The sequence below is a fragment of the Telmatherina bonti genome (assembly GCF_933228915.1).
Source record: "Telmatherina bonti genome assembly, chromosome: 16".
NCBI classification, from domain to species: Eukaryota; Metazoa; Chordata; class Actinopteri; order Atheriniformes; family Telmatherinidae; genus Telmatherina; species Telmatherina bonti.
The window spans coordinates 37,647,012-37,670,383 of NC_136614.1; the positions used below are offsets into that span (position 1 = coordinate 37,647,012).

General features: G+C 54.5%; 1 protein-coding gene across 2 annotated transcripts in view; it reads left to right on the forward strand.

Annotated features, from left to right (window-relative positions):
• bach2b (BTB and CNC homology 1, basic leucine zipper transcription factor 2b) overlaps positions 1 to 23,372 on the forward strand; it is a 144,944-nt gene that overhangs the window by 31,459 nt on the left and 90,113 nt on the right. Inside the window, exon 2 of one of the 2 annotated variants that reach the window (XM_079255941.1) lies at positions 1,553 to 1,688. The exons of the other annotated variant lie outside the window; for it this stretch is intronic. Coding sequence (XP_079112067.1) covers positions 1,650 to 1,688 — 39 coding nt within the window. The 5' untranslated portion in view covers positions 1,553 to 1,649. The remainder of the gene's footprint in view (positions 1 to 1,552; positions 1,689 to 23,372) is intronic. 2 annotated transcript variants of the gene reach the window in all.

The window sequence follows — 23,372 nt, forward strand, 5'->3', positions numbered from 1 at the left end:
TATTCTCCATATGATCTCTATTTATTCTGTATTTATTTATATACTCGTTTATATGCATTAATTTATTCATTCAGTCAGTCATTAATTATCATGACACCCAGTTTAAACCGGTGGACGTTAAACTGGATGGATACACAGATTTCATAAATCCAACTAAATCAGGGATAAATAATTACTATAATATTTCTTTTTAATAGCTGAGAATAATTTTAATTCGGTTTTCTGATTCATAAATGAATCAAATAACATTTTCTGAAGAAAAAGGTTCAATGTCAGGTTTCCTGTGAGGAGAAAAGGGTTTGGATGGACTCCAGAGCTGGTTCTGGTTCTGGTTCTGGTTCTGGTTCTGGTTCTGGTTCTGGTTCTGGTTCTGTGTCTGGTTCTGGTTCTGGTTCTGGCTCTGATTCTGGTTCTGGTTCTGGTTCTGGCTCTGGCTCTGATTCTGGCTCTGATTCTGGTTCTGGCTCTGGCTCTGGTTCTGATTCTGTCTCTGGTTCTGGTTCTGGTTCTGGCTCTGGTTCTGTGTCTGGTTCTGGTTCTGGTTCTGGCTCTGGTTCTGTCTCTGGTTCTGGTTCTGGTTCTGGTTCTGGCTCTGGTTCTGTGTCTGGTTCTGGTTCTGGTTCTGGTTCTGGTTCTGGCTCTGGTTCTGTGTCTGGTTCTGGTTCTGGTTCTGGCTCTGGTTCTGGTTCTGGCTCTGGTTCTGTGTCTGGTTCTGGTTCTGGTTCTGGTTCTGGTTCTGGTTCTGGCTCTGGTTCTGTGTCTGGTTCTGGTTCTGGTTCTGGCTCTGGTTCTGTCTCTGGTTCTGGTTCTGGTTCTGGTTCTGGCTCTGGTTCTGTCTCTGGTTCTGGTTCTGGTTCTGGTTCTGGCTCTGGTTCTGTGTCTGGTTCTGGTTCTGGTTCTGGTTCTGGTTCTGGCTCTGGTTCTGTGTCTGGTTCTGGTTCTGGTTCTGTGAGCAGCTTCACTCTTTCGTCCCGTCTGGATGCTGCTTCTGGCGTCTCCATGGCAACCCCTGCTGGTCCGAGTTTCACGGCGCGGAAAATAAGATTTTACCGTTTTATAAATATGCAGAAAATGTTTAGTTTCATCCTAAACGTGAAATAATTGATTTTGTAAGGAGACGTAGATGTTTGAGGTGAAATCCTTAAAGTTTGACTTTTAAAGGAATAAACATGGTGAGATGTTAGAAGACCAATCCGATCGCATCAGCTGCTGCTTCTCTCTCCTTTCTCCTCCTTCTTGCATTTGAGAGATTTGAGTAAACAAGAATAAAACTGTAAAATTCTTGCTAATTTGTTCCTGATTTTCTTCATCTTAAATCTAAAACAGAAAAGACTTGAAGAAGTTCTCATTTCTTCATTTCCATGTGCAGTTTGTCCTCCCACACTGAAAGGAAGTCTCTACAAACAGATTATTGATTCTGATTCTCATTGATTAGTTTTTTACCTGGGACATAAACATAAAGCTTGTTTGAGCCGCACGCGGAGGATGAGAACGTCTGCTGATGTTAGCGTAGTGATTGTGGATGACAGGACGGTCTGTCTTCACGCTGCAGGGACGCCCTCCCCACGCGCCGCCGACCTGCCAATCATCCGCGCCACATCGCATCTCTCTGACTGCGAGGGATGAGTCCTCACGCTGCTCGTGGATAAATGATCACGGATCACCATCAGAAGATGAAGGACCAGTCTGTAAGTAGAGACATGTTTACTTTGGTCGGCTGGCAGGAAGCTGCTTTTCCTGCTGCGGTTCGGCTGCATGAAGCTGAAACTTTGAGACAAACACAAACTGCCCGATCCGATGTCTCATCTTCACACTTCAGCAGATATTTCTTATTTCAGCAGCAACTCAAAGAGATTTCTCCATTCTCCGCTTCTTGTTGAGAGGAACTTTGTGAGAACTTTGCTTGTTTCAGCATCATGTGGAGGTTTTCTGAAGCGCGTTTGCTCTCAAACCAAACCTTTCCTTTTAAAAGAATCCATTTCTGACAACATATTTTCATCTGTAACTTTGTGCAGAAAAGGAAATCAAGCTTCCTTCTCTGACTTCCTTTGCAGGTGTGAGAGTCGTGGCCGTAAAGTCTTAATATTTCATGATAAATCATCTCTGCTGTAAAGAAGCCAGACAATAATAACGTCTGTGCTCACAGAGACGAAGCCGGAAACTTCAACATGAACCCGTTTTCTTCTGAAAGTCCGGTTCAGGCCAGATGTTCCACTGAAAACATGCGCCTGCAGAAGGAATCGTCTCTCACGTGTTTTCTGGGAGTGCAAAGAGTCAGAAGTTCTTCAGCTTTTGGTGGAAATGTCCAGACAAACAGACGTCTGTCTGGACGCCCAGTGGGAGCTGTGGCGTTAAACTGGGTTGTGTGGAAACCAGCCGTCAGGGCGCTCAGACCACATGGAAGGCTCAGTCTGTGGCCTCTCACCGCCGGAAACAGCTTTTTGTTTCATGTTTTTACGGATCTGAAACACTGATCCATCCTGGATAAACTGATCATTTTCCTAAAACCTGAACTGTTGTTATTTGTTCCACTTCTTCCCTCACATCCTTACGACTTCTTCAGTCGGCATGAAATCACCACATAAATCTATCTATGTGGTATTTTAACCCTTTAAATGAGAGTTTATTAACACAATGTTATTTTGGAAAAAGATTCCATAAAATACAAGCGTAAGAGCGTTTTTGTTTTTTAAACCAGTCTTCCATGTGCTAAAAATGATTAAAGATTGATTTGATGCTTAAACGTTGATTATGTTGATAAGCAAGGACATTGGTTTGTCCCTGAGGGAGCTCTCACAGCTTTCCGAGAGAAGGATGAAAAATCATCTGATACAAGGAAACATCCAGAGTGGAGGTGAAAACATGCTCGACGAGGGTCAGCTCCCCGTCTGTGTAGTCCTGAACCAGACCTGCAGGGATGCAGCCGTGACTCAGCAGGAAAGCTGCGTTTCTGGCCTAAAACTCACCTGTGCTCCTCCTCATCATCCTCATGATGGTGATGATCATGTGACTTCCTGCTGTTTGCACATGGCCTTCATGCTGTCTCTGTGCTTTCACTTGTTTAGCTGCTCGTTCTCACTTTGTGATGGATAGAAGAAGAGCGAGCATCCTGGTGGGGGAGTTCAGTTGTTCAGGGGGTCGTGTAACGCCACGGGACTCAGCTGTGCATGGAGGCTGAGTTACTGACTGAGCATGTCAGACGCTGCAGTGGGAGGAACGGGCACGTCCACCGCGTCCACCGTGTCCACCGCGTCCACCGCGTCCACCGCGTCCACCGCGTCCACCGCATCCACCGCATCCACCGCGTCCACCGCGTCCACCGCGTCCACCGCGTCCACCGCGTTCACCACGTCCACCGCGTCCACCGCGTCCACCGCGTCCACCACGTCCACCGCGTCCACCGCGTCCACCGCATCCACCGCGTCCACCGCGTCCACCGCATCCACCGCGTTCACCACGTCCACCGCGTCCACCGCGTCCACCGCATCCACCGCATCCACCGCGTCCACCGCATCCACCGCGTCCACCACGTCCACCGCGTCCACCGCATCCACCGCATCCACCGCGTCCACCGCATCCACCGCGTCCACCGCGTCCACCGCGTCCACCGCGTCCACCGCGTCCACCGCGTCCACCGCGTCCACCGCATCCACCGCGTCCACCGCATCCACCGCGTCCACCACGTCCACCGCATCCACCGCGTCCACCGCATCCACCGCGTCCACCGCATCCACCGCGTCCACCGCATCCACCGCGTCCACCGCATCCACCGCGTCCACCGCATCCACCGCATCCACCGCGTCCACCGCGTCCACCGCGTTCACCGCGTCCACCGCGTCCACCGCGTCCACCGCGTCCACCGCATCCACCGCATCCACCGCGTCCACCGCATCCACCGCGTCCACCACGTCCACCGCATCCACCGCGTCCACCGCGTCCACCACGTCCACCGCATCCACCGCGTCCACCGCGTCCACCGCATCCACCGCGTCCACCGCATCCACCGCGTCCACCACGTCCACCGCATCCACCGCATCCACCGCATCCACCGCGTCCACCGCGTCCACCACGTCCACCGCATCCACCGCATCCACCGCATCCATCCACCACGTCCACCGCATCCACCACGTCCACCGCATCCACCACGTCCACCGCATCCACCGCATCCACCGCATCCATCCACCACGTCCACCACGTCCACCGCATCCACCACGTCCACCGCATCCACCGCATCCACCGCGTCCACCGCATCCACCGCATCCACCGCATCCACCGCATCCATCCACCGCGTCCACCACGTCCACCGCATCCACCGCGTCCACCGCATCCACCGCGTCCACCACGTCCACCGCATCCACCGCATCCACCGCATCCACCGCGTCCACCGCGTCCACCGCATCCACCGCGTCCACCGCGTCCACCGCGTCCACCGCGTCCACCGCGTCCACCGCTTCCACCGCGTCCACCGCGTTCACCGCGTCCACCGCGTCCACCGCGTCCACCGTGTCCACCGCATCCACCGCGTCCACCGCGTCCACCGCATCCACCGCGTCCACCGCGTCCACCGCATCCACCGCATCCATCCACCACGTCCACCGCGTCCACCACGTCCACCGCGTCCACCGCGTCCACCGCATCCATCCACCACGTCCACCGCGTCCACCGCATCCACCGCGTCCACCGCGTCCACCGCGTCCACCGCATCCATCCACCACGTCCACCGCGTCCACCGCATCCACCGCGTCCACCGCGTCCACCGCATCCACCGCGTCCACCGCATCCACCGCGTCCACCGCGTCCACCGCATCCATCCACCACGTCCACCGCGTCCACCGCATCCACCGCGTCCACCGCGTCCACCGCATCCACCGCGTCCACCGCGTCCACCGCATCCACCGCATCCATCCACCACGTCCACCGCGTCCACCGCATCCACCGCGTCCACCGCGTCCACCGCATCCATCCACCACGTCCACCGCGTCCACCGCGTCCACCGCATCCATCCACCACGTCCACCGCGTCCACCGCGTCCACCACGTCCACCGCGTCCACCGCGTCCACCGCATCCATCCACCACGTCCACCGCGTCCACCGCGTCCACCGCGTCCACCGCATCCATCCACCACGTCCACCGCGTCCACCGCATCCACCGCGTCCACCACGTCCACCGCGTCCACCGCATCCACCGCGTTCACCACGTCCACCGCGTCCACCGCATCCACCGCGTCCACCGCATCCACCGCGTCCACCGCGTCCACCGCGTCCACCACGTCCACCGCATCCACCGCATCCACCGCGTCCACCGCGTCCACCGCGTCCACCGCATCCGTCCACCGCGTCCACCGCATCCATCCACCGCGTCCACCGCATCCATCCACCGCGTCCACCGCGTCCACCGCATCCATCCACCGCGTCCACCGCGTCCACCGCATCCACCGCATCCATCCACCGCGTCCACCGCGTCCACCGCATCCACCACGTCCACCGCGTCCACCGCATCCACCGCGTCCACCGCGTCCACCGCATCCATCCACCGCGTCCACCGCGTCCACCGCATCCACCGCATCCATCCACCGCGTCCACCGCGTCCACCGCATCCATCCACCGCGTCCACCGCGTCCACCGCATCCACCACGTCCACCGCGTCCACCGCATCCACCGCGTCCACCACGTCCACCACGTCCACCGCGTCCACCGCGTCCACCGCATCCACCGCGTCCACCGCATCCATCCACCGCGTCCACCGCGTTCACCGCGTCCACCGCGTCCACCGCGTCCACCGCGTTCACCGCGTCCACCGCATCCATCCACCGCATCCACCACGTCCACCGCGTCCACCGCATCCACCGCGTCCACCGCATCCATCCACCGCATCCACCACGTCCACCGCGTCCACCGCATCCACCGCGTCCACCACGTCCACCACGTCCACCGCGTCCACCGCATCCACCGCGTCCACCGCATCCACCGCGTTCACCGCGTCCACCGCATCCACCGCGTCCACCGCGTTCACCGCGTCCACCGCATCCACCGCGTCCACCGCATCCACCGCGTCCACCGCATCCACCGCGTCCACCGCATCCACCGCGTCCACCGCATCCACCGCGTTCACCACGTCCACCGCATCCACCGCATCCATCCACCGCGTCCACCGCGTTCACCGCGTCCATCCACCGCGTCCACCGCATCCACCGCATCCATCCACCGCGTCCACCGCGTTCACCACGTCCACCGCATCCATCCACCGCGTCCACCGCGTTCACCGCATCCATCCACCGCGTCCACCGCATCCACCGCATTCACCGCGTCCACCGCATCCACCGCGTTCACCGCGTCCACCGCGTTCACCGCATTCACCGCGTCCACCGCATCCATCCACCGCGTCCACCGCGTCCACCGCGTTCACCGCATCCACCGCGTCCACCGCATCCACCGCGTCCACCGCGTCCACCGCGTTCACCGCGTCCACCGCATCCATCCACCGCGTCCACCGCGTTCACCGCGTCCACCGCATCCATCCACCGCGTCCACCGCGTTCACCGCGTCCACCGCGTCCACCGCGTCCACCGCATCCACCGCGTCCACCGCGTCCACCGCATCCATCCACCGCGTCCACCGCATCCATCCACCGCGTCCACCGCATCCATCCACCGCGTCCACCGCATCCACCCACCGCATTCACCGCATTCACCGCGTCCACCGCATCCATCCACCGCGTCCACCGCGTTCACCGCGTCCACCGCATCCATCCACCGCGTCCACCGCATCCACCGCGTCCACCGCATCCATCCACCGCGTCCACCGCGTCCACCGCATCCATCCACCGCGTTCACCGCATCCACCGCGTCCACCGCATCCATCCACCGCGTCCACCGCATCCACCGCGTCCACCGCGTCCACCGCATCCACCGCGTCCACCGCATCCACCGCGTCCACCGCATCCATCCACCGCGTCCACCGCATCCATCCACCGCGTCCACCGCATCCACCGCGTCCACCGCATCCATCCACCGCGTCCACCGCATCCACCGCATCCATCCACCGCGTCCACCGCATCCATCCACCGCGTCCACCGCATCCATCCACCGCGTCCACCGCATCCACCGCGTCCACCGCATCCATCCACCGCGTCCACCGCATCCACCGCATCCATCCACCGCGTCCACCGCATCCATCCACCGCGTCCACCGCATCCACCGCATCCATCCACCGCGTCCACCGCATCCATCCACCGCGTCCACCGCGTTCACCGCATCCACCGCATCCATCCACCGCGTCCACCGCATCCATCCACCGCATCCACCTCATCCATCCACCGCGTCCACCGCATCCACCGCGTCCACCGCATCCACCGCATCCATCCACCGCGTCCACCGCGTCCACCGCATCCATCCACCGCGTCCACCGCGTCCACCGCATCCATCCACCGCATCCACCGCGTCCACCGCATCCACCTCATCCATCCACCGCGTCCACCGCATCCACCGCGTCCACCGCATCCACCGCATCCATCCACCGCGTCCACCACGTCCACCGCATCCATCCACCGCGTCCACCGCGTTCACCGCATCCATCCACCGCGTCCACCGCATTCACCGCGTCCACCGCATCCACCGCATTCACCGCGTCCACCGCATCCACCGCGTTCACCGCGTCCACCGCGTTCACCGCATTCACCGCGTCCACCGCATCCATCCACCGCGTCCACCGCGTCCACCGCGTTCACCGCGTCCACCGCATCCACCGCGTTCACCGCATCCACCGCGTCCACCGCATCCACCGCGTCCACCGCGTTCACCGCGTCCACCGCATCCATCCACCGCGTCCACCGCGTTCACCGCGTCCACCGCATCCATCCACCGCGTCCACCGCGTTCACCGCGTCCACCGCATCCACCGCGTCCACCGCATCCACCGCGTCCACCGCGTCCACCGCATCCATCCACCGCGTCCACCGCATCCATCCACCGCGTCCACCGCATCCATCCACCGCGTCCACCGCATCCACCCACCGCATTCACCGCATTCACCGCGTCCACCGCATCCATCCACCGCGTCCACCGCGTTCACCGCGTCCACCGCATCCATCCACCGCGTCCACCGCGTCCACCGCATCCATCCACCGCGTTCACCGCATCCACCGCATCCACCGCGTCCACCGCATCCATCCACCGCGTCCACCGCGTCCACCGCATCCATCCACCGCGTTCACCGCATCCACCGCGTCCACCGCATCCATCCACCGCGTCCACCGCATCCACCGCGTCCACCGCATCCACCGCGTCCACCGCATCCACCGCGTCCACCGCATCCATCCACCGCGTCCACCGCATCCATCCACCGCGTCCACCGCATCCACCGCGTCCACCGCATCCATCCACCGCGTCCACCGCATCCACCGCATCCATCCACCGCGTCCACCGCATCCATCCACCGCGTCCACCGCGTTCACCGCATCCATCCACCGCGTCCACCGCGTTCACCGCATCCACCGCGTCCACCGCATCCATCCACCGCGTCCACCGCATCCATCCACCGCATCCACCTCATCCATCCACCGCGTCCACCGCATCCACCGCGTCCACCGCATCCACCGCATCCATCCACCGCGTCCACCGCGTCCACCGCATCCATCCACCGCGTCCACCGCATCCATCCACCGCATCCACCGCGTCCACCGCATCCACCTCATCCATCCACCGCGTCCACCGCATCCACCGCGTCCACCGCATCCACCGCATCCATCCACCGCGTCCACCGCGTCCACCGCATCCATCCACCGCATCCACCGCGTCCACCGCATCCATCCACCGCGTCCACCGCATCCATCCACCGCGTTCACCGCATCCACCGCGTCCACCGCATCCACCGCGTCCACCGCATCCACCGCGTCCACCGCATCCACCGCATCCATCCACCGCGTCCACCGCGTCCACCGCATCCATCCACCGTGTCCACCGCATCCACCGCGTCCACCGCATCCATCCACCGCATCCACCGCGTCCACCGCATCCACCGCATCCACCGCATCCATCCACCGCGTCCACCGCATCCATCCACCGTGTCCACCGCATCCATCCACCGCGTCCACCGCGTCCACCGCATCCATCCACCGTGTCCACCGCATCCACCGCGTCCACCGCATCCATCCACCGTGTCCACCGCATCCATCCACCGCGTCCACCGCGTCCACCGCATCCATCCACCGTGTCCACCGCATCCACCGCGTCCACCGCATCCATCCACCGCGTCCACCGCATCCACCGCATCCACCGCATCCATCCACCGCGTCCACCGCATCCATCCACCGCGTCCACCGCATCCATCCACCGCGTCCACCGCGTCCACCGCATCCATCCACCGTGTCCACCGCATCCACCGCGTCCACCGCATCCATCCACCGCATCCACCGCGTCCACCGCATCCACCGCGTCCACCGCATCCATCCACCGCGTCCACCGCATCCATCCACCGCATCCACCTCATCCATCCACCGCGTCCACCGCGTCCACCGCATCCACCGCGTCCACCGCATCCATCCACCGCGTCCACCGCGTCCACCGCATCCACCGCATCCATCCACCGCGTCCACCGCGTCCACCGCATCCACCGCATCCATCCACCGCGTCCACCGCATCCATCCACCGCGTCCACCGCATCCACCTCATCCATCCACCGCGTCCACCGCATCCACCGCGTCCACCGCATCCACCGCATCCATCCACCGCGTCCACCGCGTCCACCGCATCCATCCACCGTGTCCACCGCATCCACCGCGTCCACCGCATCCATCCACCGCGTCCACCGCGTCCACCGCATCCATCCACCGCGTTCACCGCATCCACCGCGTCCACCGCATCCACCGCGTCCACCGCATCCACCGCGTCCACCGCATCCACCGCGTCCACCGCATCCACCGCATCCATCCACCGCGTCCACCGCATCCATCCACCGTGTCCACCGCATCCACCGCGTCCACCGCATCCATCCACCGCATCCACCGCGTCCACCGCATCCACCGCGTCCACCGCATCCATCCACCGCGTCCACCGCATCCATCCACCGCGTCCACCGCGTCCACCGCATCCATCCACCGCGTTCACCGCATCCACCGCGTCCACCGCATCCACCGCGTCCACCGCATCCATCCACCGCGTCCACCGCATCCACCGCGTCCACCGCATCCACCGCGTCCACCGCGTCCACCGCATCCGCGTGAGCAGAGGGACAGTCTGGGAACCCGTCGTCAGAAAACGCCTCGCTGGAAATCCACTCGCTGTTCTCAACACTGAGCCTGGCTGAGCAGGAGACGAGATAAGACACGAGTCCACATGAGACTTTTACTGGCTGGAGGGGTCTCAGAGAGGAGCTGGATTAAATGTCGTTGGAGGAGTCTCAGAGAGGAGCTGGATTAAATGTCGTTGGAGGAGTCTCAGAGATGAGCTGGATTAAATGTCGTTGGAGGAGTCTCAGAGAGGAGCTGGATTAAATGTCGTTGGAATGGTCTCAGAGAGGAGCTGGATTAAATGTCGTTGGAGGGTTCCCAGAGAGGAGCTGGATTAAATGTCGTTGGAGGAGTCTCAGAGAGGAGCAGGATTAAATGTCGTTGCAGGAGCTCCAGAGAAGAGCTGGATTAAATGTTGCTGGAGGAGTCTCAGAGAAGAGGCGGGATTAAATGTCGTTGGAGGGGTCTCAGAGAAGAGCCTGATTAAATGTCGTTGGAGGGGTATCAGAGAAGAGCTAGATTAAATATCGTTGGAGGGGTATCAGAGAGGAACTGGATTAAATGTCGTTGGAGGGGTCTCAGAGAAGAGGCGAGGTGAACACGATGCTGGATTAAACGTCGTTGGAGGGGTCTCAGAGAAGAGGCGGGGTGAACACGATGCTGGATTAAACGTCGTTGGAGGGGTCTCAGAGAAGAGGCGAGGTGAACACGATGCTGGATTAAATGTTGTTGGAGGGGTCTCAGAGAAGAGGCGGGGTGAACACGATGCTGGATTAAATGTCGTTGGAGGGGTCTCAGAGAAGAGGCGAGGTGAACACGATGCTGGATTAAACGTCGTTGGAGGGGTCTCAGAGAAGAGGCGGGGTGAACACGATGCTGGATTAAACGTCGTTGGAGCGGTCTCAGAGAAGAGGCGGGGTGAAAATGGACCACCTGAGCGTAGAGGCGATACGGTTGTAAAGCAGATTTATTTGCAGATGATTTGGAAAGATTCCGTCATACTTCTGTTTTTGCGGGTTACGTCTGTTGGAGGGGGGTACATGTGAACACAGAGTTTGTCTAACTCTGACTTGAAAAGTTTTAAAGATGAGCGGCTTCCTGTTGCTGCTCAGCTTGTTGGTTTTCCTGGAGAAGGGTCCGAACAGGAAGGAAGGTTTGCATAAAGGAGCAGTTCGTCTTTTCATGTCTGAGAAAAGAAGATGGGAGATGTTCATGCGCTGCCTCTTTCACACCTCGAAGGTTCATAGTTCTCACATGACCACGTCTGGACGTTGCAGTTATTGCCCGGGTTTGCACGAGGCCCCTCTCAAGTATCTGCGCTCAACTTCCCATGATGCACCTCCCATCTCCAGCCTGGCGCAGGCAGTGAAAGAGGCCATTGTTCGTGTCACTCTGAGGCATGTTCCATGCACTTATGACACAGAGTGGGAGAAATGATTCCCATTATACTCCTGGAATGTCTTTGACTCAATCATTTCTGGGTGAAAAAGTACTTTACTGTATAGAATCCTAAAAACCTCTTTATGTTCCACAGACAAGAAGAAACCAAATAGAACCTGAATATAAAAAGGCTTTAATGAAGACAGAAACTTTTTACATCAGGAAATGTTCATTAGAACACGACCGCCTCCAGAGCCTCCTTCATGTCCGATGCAGCTTGTTAACCCTTTGCAGGCGAACGACAGGCGTTCCTCCCGTCAGCTGAGGATTGTTCCAGCATGATGTGTTGAGATGATGGTGCAGCCACTCAACACTAAACACACATCCCATCCTGTAAAAGGTGTGTTTCTCATGCAGATCATTTCTGCTTCACACCACGAGACCCTCTCAGTCCCCAAACCGGCACACTGGAGCTTCCATGTACGTGCGAACATCTGATTCCCGCTTCTCAAGTTGCAGACCACATGAAGAGTGTTTGGGAGTGAGACTGCTGATCCTGTTTCTGCATGTGGAAGAAGTGCAAGAAAAAGAAAACAAAACGCCTCTCCTGGTTTCACCTCCAGTCGCTGAGCCGGAGACACTTCAGCTGCTCCAGGTGTAAACTAAGAGCAGAGATCAGGAAACACGCTGAGGCTATTTTTAACTCTGCCGTATCACGTATCACGTCTTGCCATTTTGGTCCTTTGTTCAGCGGGGAGGGATATTTTGGGACACTCCAGAGATGCCTGCGATAGCGTGGGAGGAAAGGTGAGGCAGAAGCTCTCCATGACGACTGTGTTGGCTGAAGTCCAGACCTGCTGCAGCTTTCACCCACACCAGGTCTGTGGTCTTTGTTAGGATCCAGGTGGAACACCTCTGGACAGTCCCTCCCTGAGGCCTCTGGCCATGCATTCATTGTGAAGAGCGGAAAGAAATAGTCGTTTCATGGTCCAAGCAGCGTCTGAACGGCTGCTGCGTGGCGGCGGTCAGCAGGAGCCGACTCCTCCTGACGAGCTTCCAGAGGGTCGGCAGCTCGTCGTTACACGGAGGGTGTGACTGGAAATAAATGATTGAAGGGGGATGTTTGATCAAAAGACGATGGAAAGTCAGGAAAATACATTTTGATGTTCTTTTCCTTGAACATGGAAGGCTGACTCGTATTTGTTAATGACAGACTGTGTGTGCAGGGTATCACGGTAAGGGAGGAGCTCCGTAATTACATCTGCTGCTTCACTCCAACATAACTCACTCATCAGTCAGAGCCTGGATTGTTCTGAGAGGGTAGATGTTCCACAGTCATCTGCAGCCCAGAGAGTCCGACTTCAGTCATCCATGTACAGCCAGCTTGTTGGCGCTGAACAACCCAGCTGTGTTCGTGGAAGCGAGTCTCACCACCATCGTATGCTGCAGCTGAATGGTCGATCCAGACAGCATGCTGCTCCTGCAGCACCTGATGCGCGATGCAGGGCATTACGCCGGGATCAGGCTATCCACGGCTTCATGCAGCCGTCGTTGCTCTTTAGGCTTAAAATCGACTTGGCTTTGTTGGTTGATCTTTCCGGCTCCCCGTCATGGAGCTACAACACCTACAGGCTGTGAATTAGACATTTTGTTTCTGAGTGAAAACAGGGATAAAACAGGAGATGTGTGAAAGGCAGCAGGCTGGGTCATGGTCCTCCTTCCCTGCCTGTCTCTGCTTCTCCTGCCATGGGAGGGGGAGTGCAGGAATTCCCACTCTGTTGGCTCATCTTGCATTTGCTCCTTCAGTGACTCCAGCCCCGACCCCCCCGCCTCACATGCAGAAGGGATGTTTTGTTTGTGAAACACAGCGCTCTGTGGGCCGTGCCCACCATTCTTCTTGTTCAAGCATCCCAGATCCGGACGCTATGCAGCAAGTAAATGCTGGCATAGTGGGAAGGAGAGCTGCTGGATGCATTTATCTGCCTCTCGGGGCCCCTTTCTGCTTTTATTTTTAGCCAGAATCCATCAGAGCTGACAAGTGGAGGGCAGCGCTCCAGGACCTCCCCTCCCAGCTCCAGCTCTGGTCAGACCCTACTCCAGGCCTGAGGTTTTGTTGAGTCATGCGAGATCATGTACACAGAAACGCTGGAGATATGGGGGGAGGCGGTGGAGGGGCTGCTGGTATGAGGTGGGTGGAGTTAAGGCCAGGGGCAGCTGGGGAGCTAAAATCTGCTCCCAGGCCAGCAGACGGGACAGCATGCTGCTGCTAGCTTTGTATAAGGTAATGTCTAGCATGGTGGGCTGGGACGTGCGCACAGATTTATTTTAATAGACTGCCGGCGTTGCCAGTGGGGGGAGGGGATGTTAAGGCTGCCAGTTCATCCCAGGACCACTGTCACACTCCGGACAACTCAGGACTTTTTATTGACAAAGGCGAGTTTCAGTCAGTTTCTCCTTTTAATCTGCATGATGTGGATTGTTCTGCCGTGGCCTGAATGCTGGCCGAGCTCCTCTCACACGCATGTTTCCAGCTGACTTGGGGATGTTTGGATCTGGCATGTCAGCGCTGGACCCTGCTGCAGCTTCGTACCATCACACCTTCCAAGTATCAAACTTTAGTCCCTCATCTGGAAGTTTCACAGTGGGAATCTCCAAGCCGCCACCTACCGTCAGGCTAACTGCAAAGCTGCGTAAATAACCGACTGACATGTCGGCCAGCCTCAGTTGTGATTGTCTTCCATGCTGACTGTGATGATGAAGATGAACCTGGAGTCATGACTTCACTGATGATGTGTCATGGTGCCAGCTTCACAGAGCTATGCTTTATGTTGTGGAATTAAAACGATTTAGCAGACATCTACTGGATCAGTTGTTTTCGCACCACTGGGTGTTTCATCCACCTGACGTTCCAGCATGAACAGCTCATAAGAGGAGAGTTAATGACCGAGCCCATAGCGTCAGGTGTAATTGGCCCTGTGCACGTCTTATTTAGACTCCATTATGGCTTGTCTTCTCACTTGTGTTGCAGTGGTCAGGAGGTTGTAGATCTGCTGGGTGTTCTGCAGGAATGATCCTGCTTATTTCTCCCTTGGTTTCCACGTAAATTCCTCCTCCATCGTCAGTCAAACTTCGCTGTCAGATTCAATGCTTCCCGCCATTTGCAGGCAGCCGAAACATCGTTCTGCACACGTGCAGCAGTCGTGTCGACGACCCCACCATGACAGAAAAGGCTTCGTGTCGACGAGGATGTCGGGTTTAATTCGCTGCTAACTTTGAGCCTCGGTCGCATCTTGATCATTTTTGACCAATAAACTAAATAAATAATTTCTCAAGCTGTGTTTGGAAAGAAGGAAGGCGTTTCGGCAGCAGGAGTGACTGATCCACATGCATGTTGCAGAACAATTGTGTCCAGTGTGTGTGTGTGTGTGTGTGTGTGTGTGTGAGACGGGGAATTCCACGGCTTTAGCGTTTACATAAAGACTTGAAGCCTCTTACACAAACCTTTTCTTCCCACTCTGGTGCTGTTTGGTCAGCTTTAAACGAACCCTGGTTCAGTTCCGGTTCATTAGGAGCAGTGTGAATGCTCTCTGGCTCTCCGCTGTGGACTGCAGATGTGAACGTTGGCCGTTTGAAGACCCGGTTGACTCGCATGTGAATCCCAGCGTGTGAAAGCACACGGAGCATCCAGGAGAGAGGAGGGGACGATGAATGTAAGGTAACATGTCCACATTCGTCTATTAGCGCCAGAGTAAAAACCTGGACTGCATAAACTCCTTATTTCCCTGCAGCTGGGGCCGGTCCTTGCTCTGGCTGTTTGGAGAATATCAGTTGTTGTCGCTGTGTGACATTGTCCCGGCGGTTTGGGTGAAGTGCCGTGTGAAAGCAAACCAAACAGCAAAGCTGCAGCTTTTCTCAGCATTCCCTGTTGGGTCGAACCGACTGGGGCAAAAGCTCCCTCAGAGAGACCTGGACTGGGACTCTGGTCCTTTAAATGGTTTCCTGTTTCATCTTCTGCACACGGATCCTTTCATTTGAGTCAGGCAAAGAGGAAAACCTGCAGGACCTCCCTTCCTGACCTGGACCTTGGGCCTTGTTGTGGGCGGGGTTCAGCATGCGTCTTTGGTGACCAGATGAGAGAAGAACAGGACCAAATGCTGGTTTGAATACACCTGTGACTGAAAGAGATTTCCGACTTTCAGCAACACTAGCACGTTGACTGGGTTTACTGGGAATCGTTGGCAATATGGAACAAAATGTATAGATTTACAGGAGCTGGACTTTGTTGATTAGATATCCACGTATCAGCTGAGTGCAGAGGAAAGTTTATTCAGCTGTGCTGCAGACGGAGAGTAGAAATCAGAGCAAAAGGATGCATGCTGTGTGTAGACACAGTCTCAGGCATCTGCTGCCGGTCTGAACAGGCTCGTAGCGGGATCCCCGTTCACAGACTGGTCTGGGCTCTAAAGCTTCGTCCTGTCAGTTGACCTTTGGCCTCGTGTTCCTCTGGAGACATTGTGTGAAAAACTTCTCTGTGTTTGATCAGACTTCCTTCAGGCTGTTGGTGCCTGAAGAAGCCCTCTCTGTCATGGAGATGTCTGGCCAAACAGCTGCCTCAGGAGGAAGAAAAGCTTTGAGCATCTGTAGGCCACGTCTCCAGATCAGAGGCTGGAGTTTACCTTCCTCCTGACAGAATGGGAAGAAGAAGCCTGCTTAAAGACGTGGTGGAAGTTGGGGTCATTGTTTGGTCGGTTCATTTCTGTACTGCATGCCTGGCTCTGAGGACTCATCACCATGGAAACAATTATGTGGGGCAACTGGCAGTGAAGCACTTTAGAAATCTCTTGGAATATATTAGTAGCTGTAAAGGCCCCTCGCTCCTCACCTTCAACCCCTCGCCATTGTCTGGAAGGTCGCTTACTTCGGGCGGTATCTTCAGGGTTTCAGGAACGTTCAGCCTAAAGACTCCACACGGGATGGCAAAGCAAGCCGTTACTGCGTTTCAACACCAGACACTTCCTCCCCATTCAGGATGCGGCGTTCCCTCTTTAATCAGGGAGCTAAAAGGATCCCCGAAGCTCAGCAAAGTAGCGAGCTCTAATCTGTCCGAGCTCGAAAGCATTGACTCTAACTTTTTTCCTCCCTCTCAAAGAGCCGTGCAGCTTTGTGTCTTCCAGCCGGGTTTTACTTTGCAGAAAAACAGGCTTCCTGAAGGCCAAGCCATCCATCTGGCTTAGGTGATTAGCGCAAGCTGAGGCAGATGGTGGCGGGGCCAGGTTCGGCCTTGCTTCAGGGTTGTATTAATCTGCATATGGAAGTGACAGCCACGTTTGGCTGGAAGAAATGTGTCTGTGAAGGCTGACTGAAAGGGGGTGTGGGGGTTTTGGAGGGGGTGTAGGCTCGTCTGACCGGCACCTTCAGGATGTCTTTGTCAGTGCGGCAGTATGTGGACCTTCCTTCTGCATCTCCAGCAAACCCAGTAAAAGTGAATGAACCTGGCACTGGCCATGCTGCCCCCCCCCACCCCCCTCACTGCTGGCAGCAGGTCTGGAAATGTTGACACATAGAGAAGAGAGCAGAAACCCCAGGAATCCCCCGAGAAGACCGAGGGCGGGATGGTGAGGTGGAGCTTTGGAATTTGCTCGGAGGAGTCAGTCACTTATTTACTCGCTGAACTGGGTGAACTCTGCCTGAGTCAGCCACTTCCACCCCGCCAGTGGCCCCCACCTCTCCCTCCCACATCCCTCTGTTTTGTTCTTTACCCAACCCTAACGCTCTTGGTTTTCTGCTCGCCCCTCCCCTCCGTCCGCTTATTGACAGCCATTCCCCATTTCATTGGCCAGGATCTGCACTTCCGCAGGGGGAAGCCTGCTCCAACCCCCCCCCGACCCCCATCACCCCCGCTGCACTCTGCTAGCTGAAAGCGTTGAGGTCATGCGCTCACGATGAGTAATAAAACAAATGTCAGAGGGAATGTGAGTCAGGCTGCAGTGTGTGTGGAGTGCAGCCATGCACAGGAAGCATTATGCATTCTTTTCCCTCTGTGATGATTATCCGGCAGGTTCTGTGTGACTCGACAAGCCCTGAAAACACGTCCATCTGCTTCTTATGGTTTCTAGCAGCTAAACGAGCTCTGCAAACCAAACTCAGGTTCTCCGTGTTCTCCTGCTTCCGTCCCGGGGGCTGAGTGAGTCTGAAATGAGGCCACATGGTTAGTTATGATTAGTCGCGACACTGCGGATGGAAGTCTCCAACATGGAGGGAATTCTACCTTCAGACCAGCTCCATGTTGGAAAGCTTCTTCAGCTATGAAGTAATACTAAGTGGAGGTACTCTCTGCCTCCAGAACTTTCCAGGAAAATGAGGATAACCCAAACGGTCATCTGCTGTGAGATGAGAGGTGTGTTGGTGCGTTTAGCTCCCTGCCATGGAGGGGACTTTAAAACACGCACAAGACTTGTCTTGCAGAGTTATTCTGGTCATGAATCAGTCACGTTGTGCTCGCCCATGTAACCTGTAGACTCGCCATCAACCACCGAGGCGTTGCAGCTTCAACAGCTTTTCCCCTAAAGGAGACGCCCCTCTTTCCTCCAGAAATATCAACAGAAACAGGGATTACTGGGCTCCAGGTCCACCTCTCAAAGCTTTAGTTTTAGACATTTTTTTATCTGTTTAACTTTGCCATGTTAGCTTATTCATGATCATTTTCACTACGTGCCATGACAGTCCATTTATGTGAAATAGAATAATATCAAATTTGATGCATTTCACAGTTACATTACATTAAATCAGATTATTTATGGTTTATCACTACAAAAAGGGAGGAACTGAAATAATGCAGCAAAGGCATAATATTACAGATGTTATATGGTGTATTTTTACATTTTATAAATCCAGAGGATCTTTTTCAGTTTAAGCTCCTACCAGGCCCCTCCACTGACCACGCAGATCCTTTTTTCTAAAACTCATTTGAAATCCCACATTTCTTCCCAGCAGGTGTGACTTCTCATCTGTGCTTAATCTCCTACTTGTTTTTTTGCATTCATGAAGATCTCTTGCAGGGATCTTCATGATGTGTTTCTAAGAAGGGCTCTTGGTCTAACGTGGATTCAGATCAGAGTCTGGATGCAGGAGTCCAGTACAGGCACAATGTTCTGCAAACTACCATCCAGACCAGGAACAACTTCCTGGATACAACCATCCAGACCAGGAACAACATTCTGGATACTACCATCCAGACCAGGAACAACTTCCTGGATACAACCATCCAGACCAGGAACAACATTCTGGATACTACCATCCAGACCAGGAACAACATTCTGGATACAACCATCCAGACCAGGAACAACATTCTGGATACTACCATCCAGACCAGGAACAACATTCTGGATACTACCATCCAGAACAGGAACAACATTCTGGATACTACCATCCAGACCAGGAACAACATTCTGGATACAACCATCCAGACCAGGAACAACATTCTGGATACTACCATCCAGACCAGGAACAACATTCTGGATACAACCATCCAGACCAGGAACAACTTCCTGGATACAACCATCCAGACCAGGAACAACATTCTGGATACTACCATCCAGATCAGGAACAACTTCCTGGATACAACCATCCAGACCAGGAACAACATTCTGGATACTACCATCCAGACCAGGAACAACATTCTGGATACTACCATCCAGAACAGGAACAACATTCTGGATACTACCATCCAGAACAGGAACAACATTCTGGATACTACCATCCAGACCAGGAACAACATTCTGGATACTACCATCCAGAACAGGAACAACATTCTGGATACTACCATCCAGAGCAGGACCAACTTCCTGGATACAACCATCCAGACCAGGAACAACATTCTGGATACTACCATCCAGACCAGGAACAACGTTCTGCAAACTACCATCCAGACCAGGAACAACTTCCTGGATACAACCATCCAGACCAGGAACAACATTCTGGATACTACCATCCAGACCAGGAACAACATTCTGGATACTACCATCAAGTACAGGCACAACGTTCTGCATACTACCATCCAGACCAGGAACAACTTCCTGGATACTACCATCCAGACCAGGAACAACTTCCTGGATACTACCATCAAGTACAGGCACAACGTTCTGCATACTACCATCCAGACCAGGAACAACTTCCTGGATATTACCATCCAGACCAGGAACAACTTCCTGGATACAACCATCCAGACCAGGAACAACGTTATGGATACAACCATCCAGACCAGGAACAACTTCCTGCATACTACCATCCAGACCAGGAACAACATTCTGGATACTACCATCCAGACCAGGAACAACTTCCTGGATACTACCATCCAGACCAGGAACAACTTCCTGGATACTACCATCAAGTACAGGCACAACGTTCTGCATACTACCATCCAGACCAGGAACAACTTCCTGGATATTACCATCCAGACCAGGAACAACTTCCTGGATACAACCATCCAGACCAGGAACAACGTTATGGATACAACCATCCAGAACAGGAACAACTTCCTGCATACTACCATCCAGACCAGGAACAACATTCTGGATACTACCATCCAGATCAGGAACAACATTCTGGATACTACCATCCAGAACAGGAACAACATTCTGGATACTACCATCCAGACCAGGAACAACGTTATGGATACTACCATCCAGACCAGGAACAACGTTCTGCATACTACCATCCAGACCAGGAACAACTTCCTGGATACTACCATCCAGACCAGGAACAACTTCCTGGATACAACCATCCAGAACAGGAACAACGTTATGGATACAACCATCCAGACCAGGAACAACGTTCTGCATACTACCATCCAGACCAGGAACAACATTCTGGATACTACCATCCAGATCAGGAACAACATTCTGGATACTACCATCCAGACCAGGAACAACTTCCTGGATACTACCATCCAGACCAGGAACAACGTTATGGATACTACCATCCAGACCAGGAACAACATTCTGGATACTACCATCCAGACTAGGAACAACATTCTGGATACTACCATCCAGACCAGGAACAACTTCCTGGATACTACCATCCAGACCAGGAACAACGTTCTGCATACTACCATCCAGACCAGGAACAACTTCCTGGATACTACCATCCAGACCAGGAACAACTTCCTGGATACTACCATCCAGACCAGGAACAACGTTATGGATACTACCATCCAGACCAGGAACAACTTCCTGGATACTACCATCCAGACCAGAAACAACGTTATGGATACTACCATCCAGACCAGGAACAACATTCTGGATACTACCATCCAGACTAGGAACAACATTCTGGATACTACCATCCAGACCAGGAACAACTTCCTGGATACTACCATCCAGACCAGGAACAACGTTCTGCATACTACCATCCAGACCAGGAACAACTTCCTGGATACTACCATCCAGACCAGGAACAACTTCCTGGATACTACCATCCAGACCAGGAACAACGTTATGGATACTACCATCCAGACCAGGAACAACATTCTGGATACTACCATCCAGACCAGGAACAACATTCTGGATACTACCATCCAGATCAGGAACAACATTCTGGATACTACCATCCAGACCAGGAACAACGTTATGGATACAACCATCCAGACCAGGAACAACGTTCTGCATACTACCATCCAGACCAGGAACAACATTATGGATACTACCATCCAGATCAGGAACAACATTCTGGATACTACCATCCAGACCAGGGACAACGTTATGGATACATCCATCCAGACCAGGAACAACGTTATGGATACAACCATCCAGACCAGGAACAACGTTATGGATACAACCATCCAGAACAGGAACAACATTCTGCATACTACCATCCAGAACAGGAACAACGTTATGGATACTACCATCTAGACCAGGAACAACGTTATGGATACAACCATCCAGACCAGGAACAACATTCTGGATACTACCATCCAGATCAGGGACAACGTTATGGATACAACCATCCAGACCAGGAACAACGTTATGGATACAACCATCCAGACCAGGAACAACGTTATAGATACAACCATCCAGAACAGGAACAACGTTCTGCATACTACCATCCAGACCAGGAACAACATTCTGGATACTACCATCCAGACCAGGAACAACGTTCTGCATACTACCATCCAGAACAGGAACAACGTTATGGATACTACCATCCAGACCAGGAACAACGTTCTGCATACTACCATCCAGAACAGGAACAACCATTCTTACAGGAGGTGTAATGATTAACGGCTGCCTCAGTGTTTCTCCATCATTCTGGTCTGATGATAGGGCATGACTCTGCAGGACTGCCTCATGTTGTCGGAGAGTCTCGCTTCAAGTCAGATTTGATTGCTTTTCAATCTTCATGTTTTCCTTCCACGAAAGCTAAAAATCAGCTGTATTTCCTGTGTGTGGTGGGGGGACATGGATCTTTATTAAGGTCAGATGAAGGCAGGATACACTGTGTAGATGCAGTCAGTTTAGACATTGTTTGCTGACTTCATCAGGACTTCATTCGGTCATTCTGAATCCTCTGGACAAGCAAACTGGGTGGATTATGTTTGTTAGTAGGATGACTCTAACAAATCCGAATGAAATCACACATCAGTGTGTTGATCTGAGCTGACTGAAGTTCTTTAACAAGCGATGTTAAATTTTTGAATATGAGAAAATAATTAATTTTCCTTACACAGATGAAGAATTTTTATATTCCTGATTCATCAAATTATTTTATTTAATGAGACAATTTTCCAGGTAATTTTGTTTTCTACACCACTAAGCAGGCAATAGGCAGGTACACCTGGACAGGTACCGCTCTATCAAAAGCTGGACGCCTGGACAGTTTGCAGGCTTTTCCAGGACCTCTATTAAATCATGTGACCATAGACGCTGGTTAGTGGAACATCAAATGGACGATGGTTGGAACGTCAGCTGGACGATGGTTGGTGGAAAGTTAGTTGGTGGAACGTCAGATGGACGCTGGTTGGTGGAACGTCAGATGGACGCTGGTTGGTGGAACGTCAGATGGACGCTGGTTGGTGGAACATCAGATGGACGCTGGTTGGTGGAACGTCAGATGGACGCTGGTTGGTGGAACGTCAGATGGACGCTGGTTGGTGGAACATCAGATGGACGCTGGTTGGTGGAACGTCAGATGGACGCTGGTTGGTGAAACATCAGATGGACGCTGGTTGGTGGAATGTCAGATGGACGCTGGTTGGTGAAATGTCAGATGGACGCTGGTTGGTGGAACGTCAGATGGACGCTGGTTGGAACGTCAGCTAGAAGATGGTTGGAACGTCAGCTGGACGTTGGTTGGTGGAAAGTTAGTTGGTGAAATGTCAGATGGACGCTGGTTGGTGGAACGTCAGATGGACGCTGGTTGGTGGAACATCAGATGGACGCTGGTTGGTGGAACATCAGATGGACGCTGGTTGGTGGAACGTCAGATGGACACTGGTTGGTGGAACGTCAGATGGACGCTGGTTGGTGAAATGTCAGATGGACGCTGGTTGGTGGAACGTCAGATGGACGCTGGTTGGAACGTCAGCTAGAAGATGGTTGGAACGTCAGCTGGACGTTGGTTGGTGGAAAGTTAGTTGGTGAAATGTCAGATGGACGCCGGTTGGTGGAACGTCAGATGGACGCTGGTTGGTGGAACGTCAGATGGACGCTGGTTGGTGGAACATCAGCTGGACGATGGTTGGTGGAAAGTTAGTTGGTGGAACGTCAGATGGA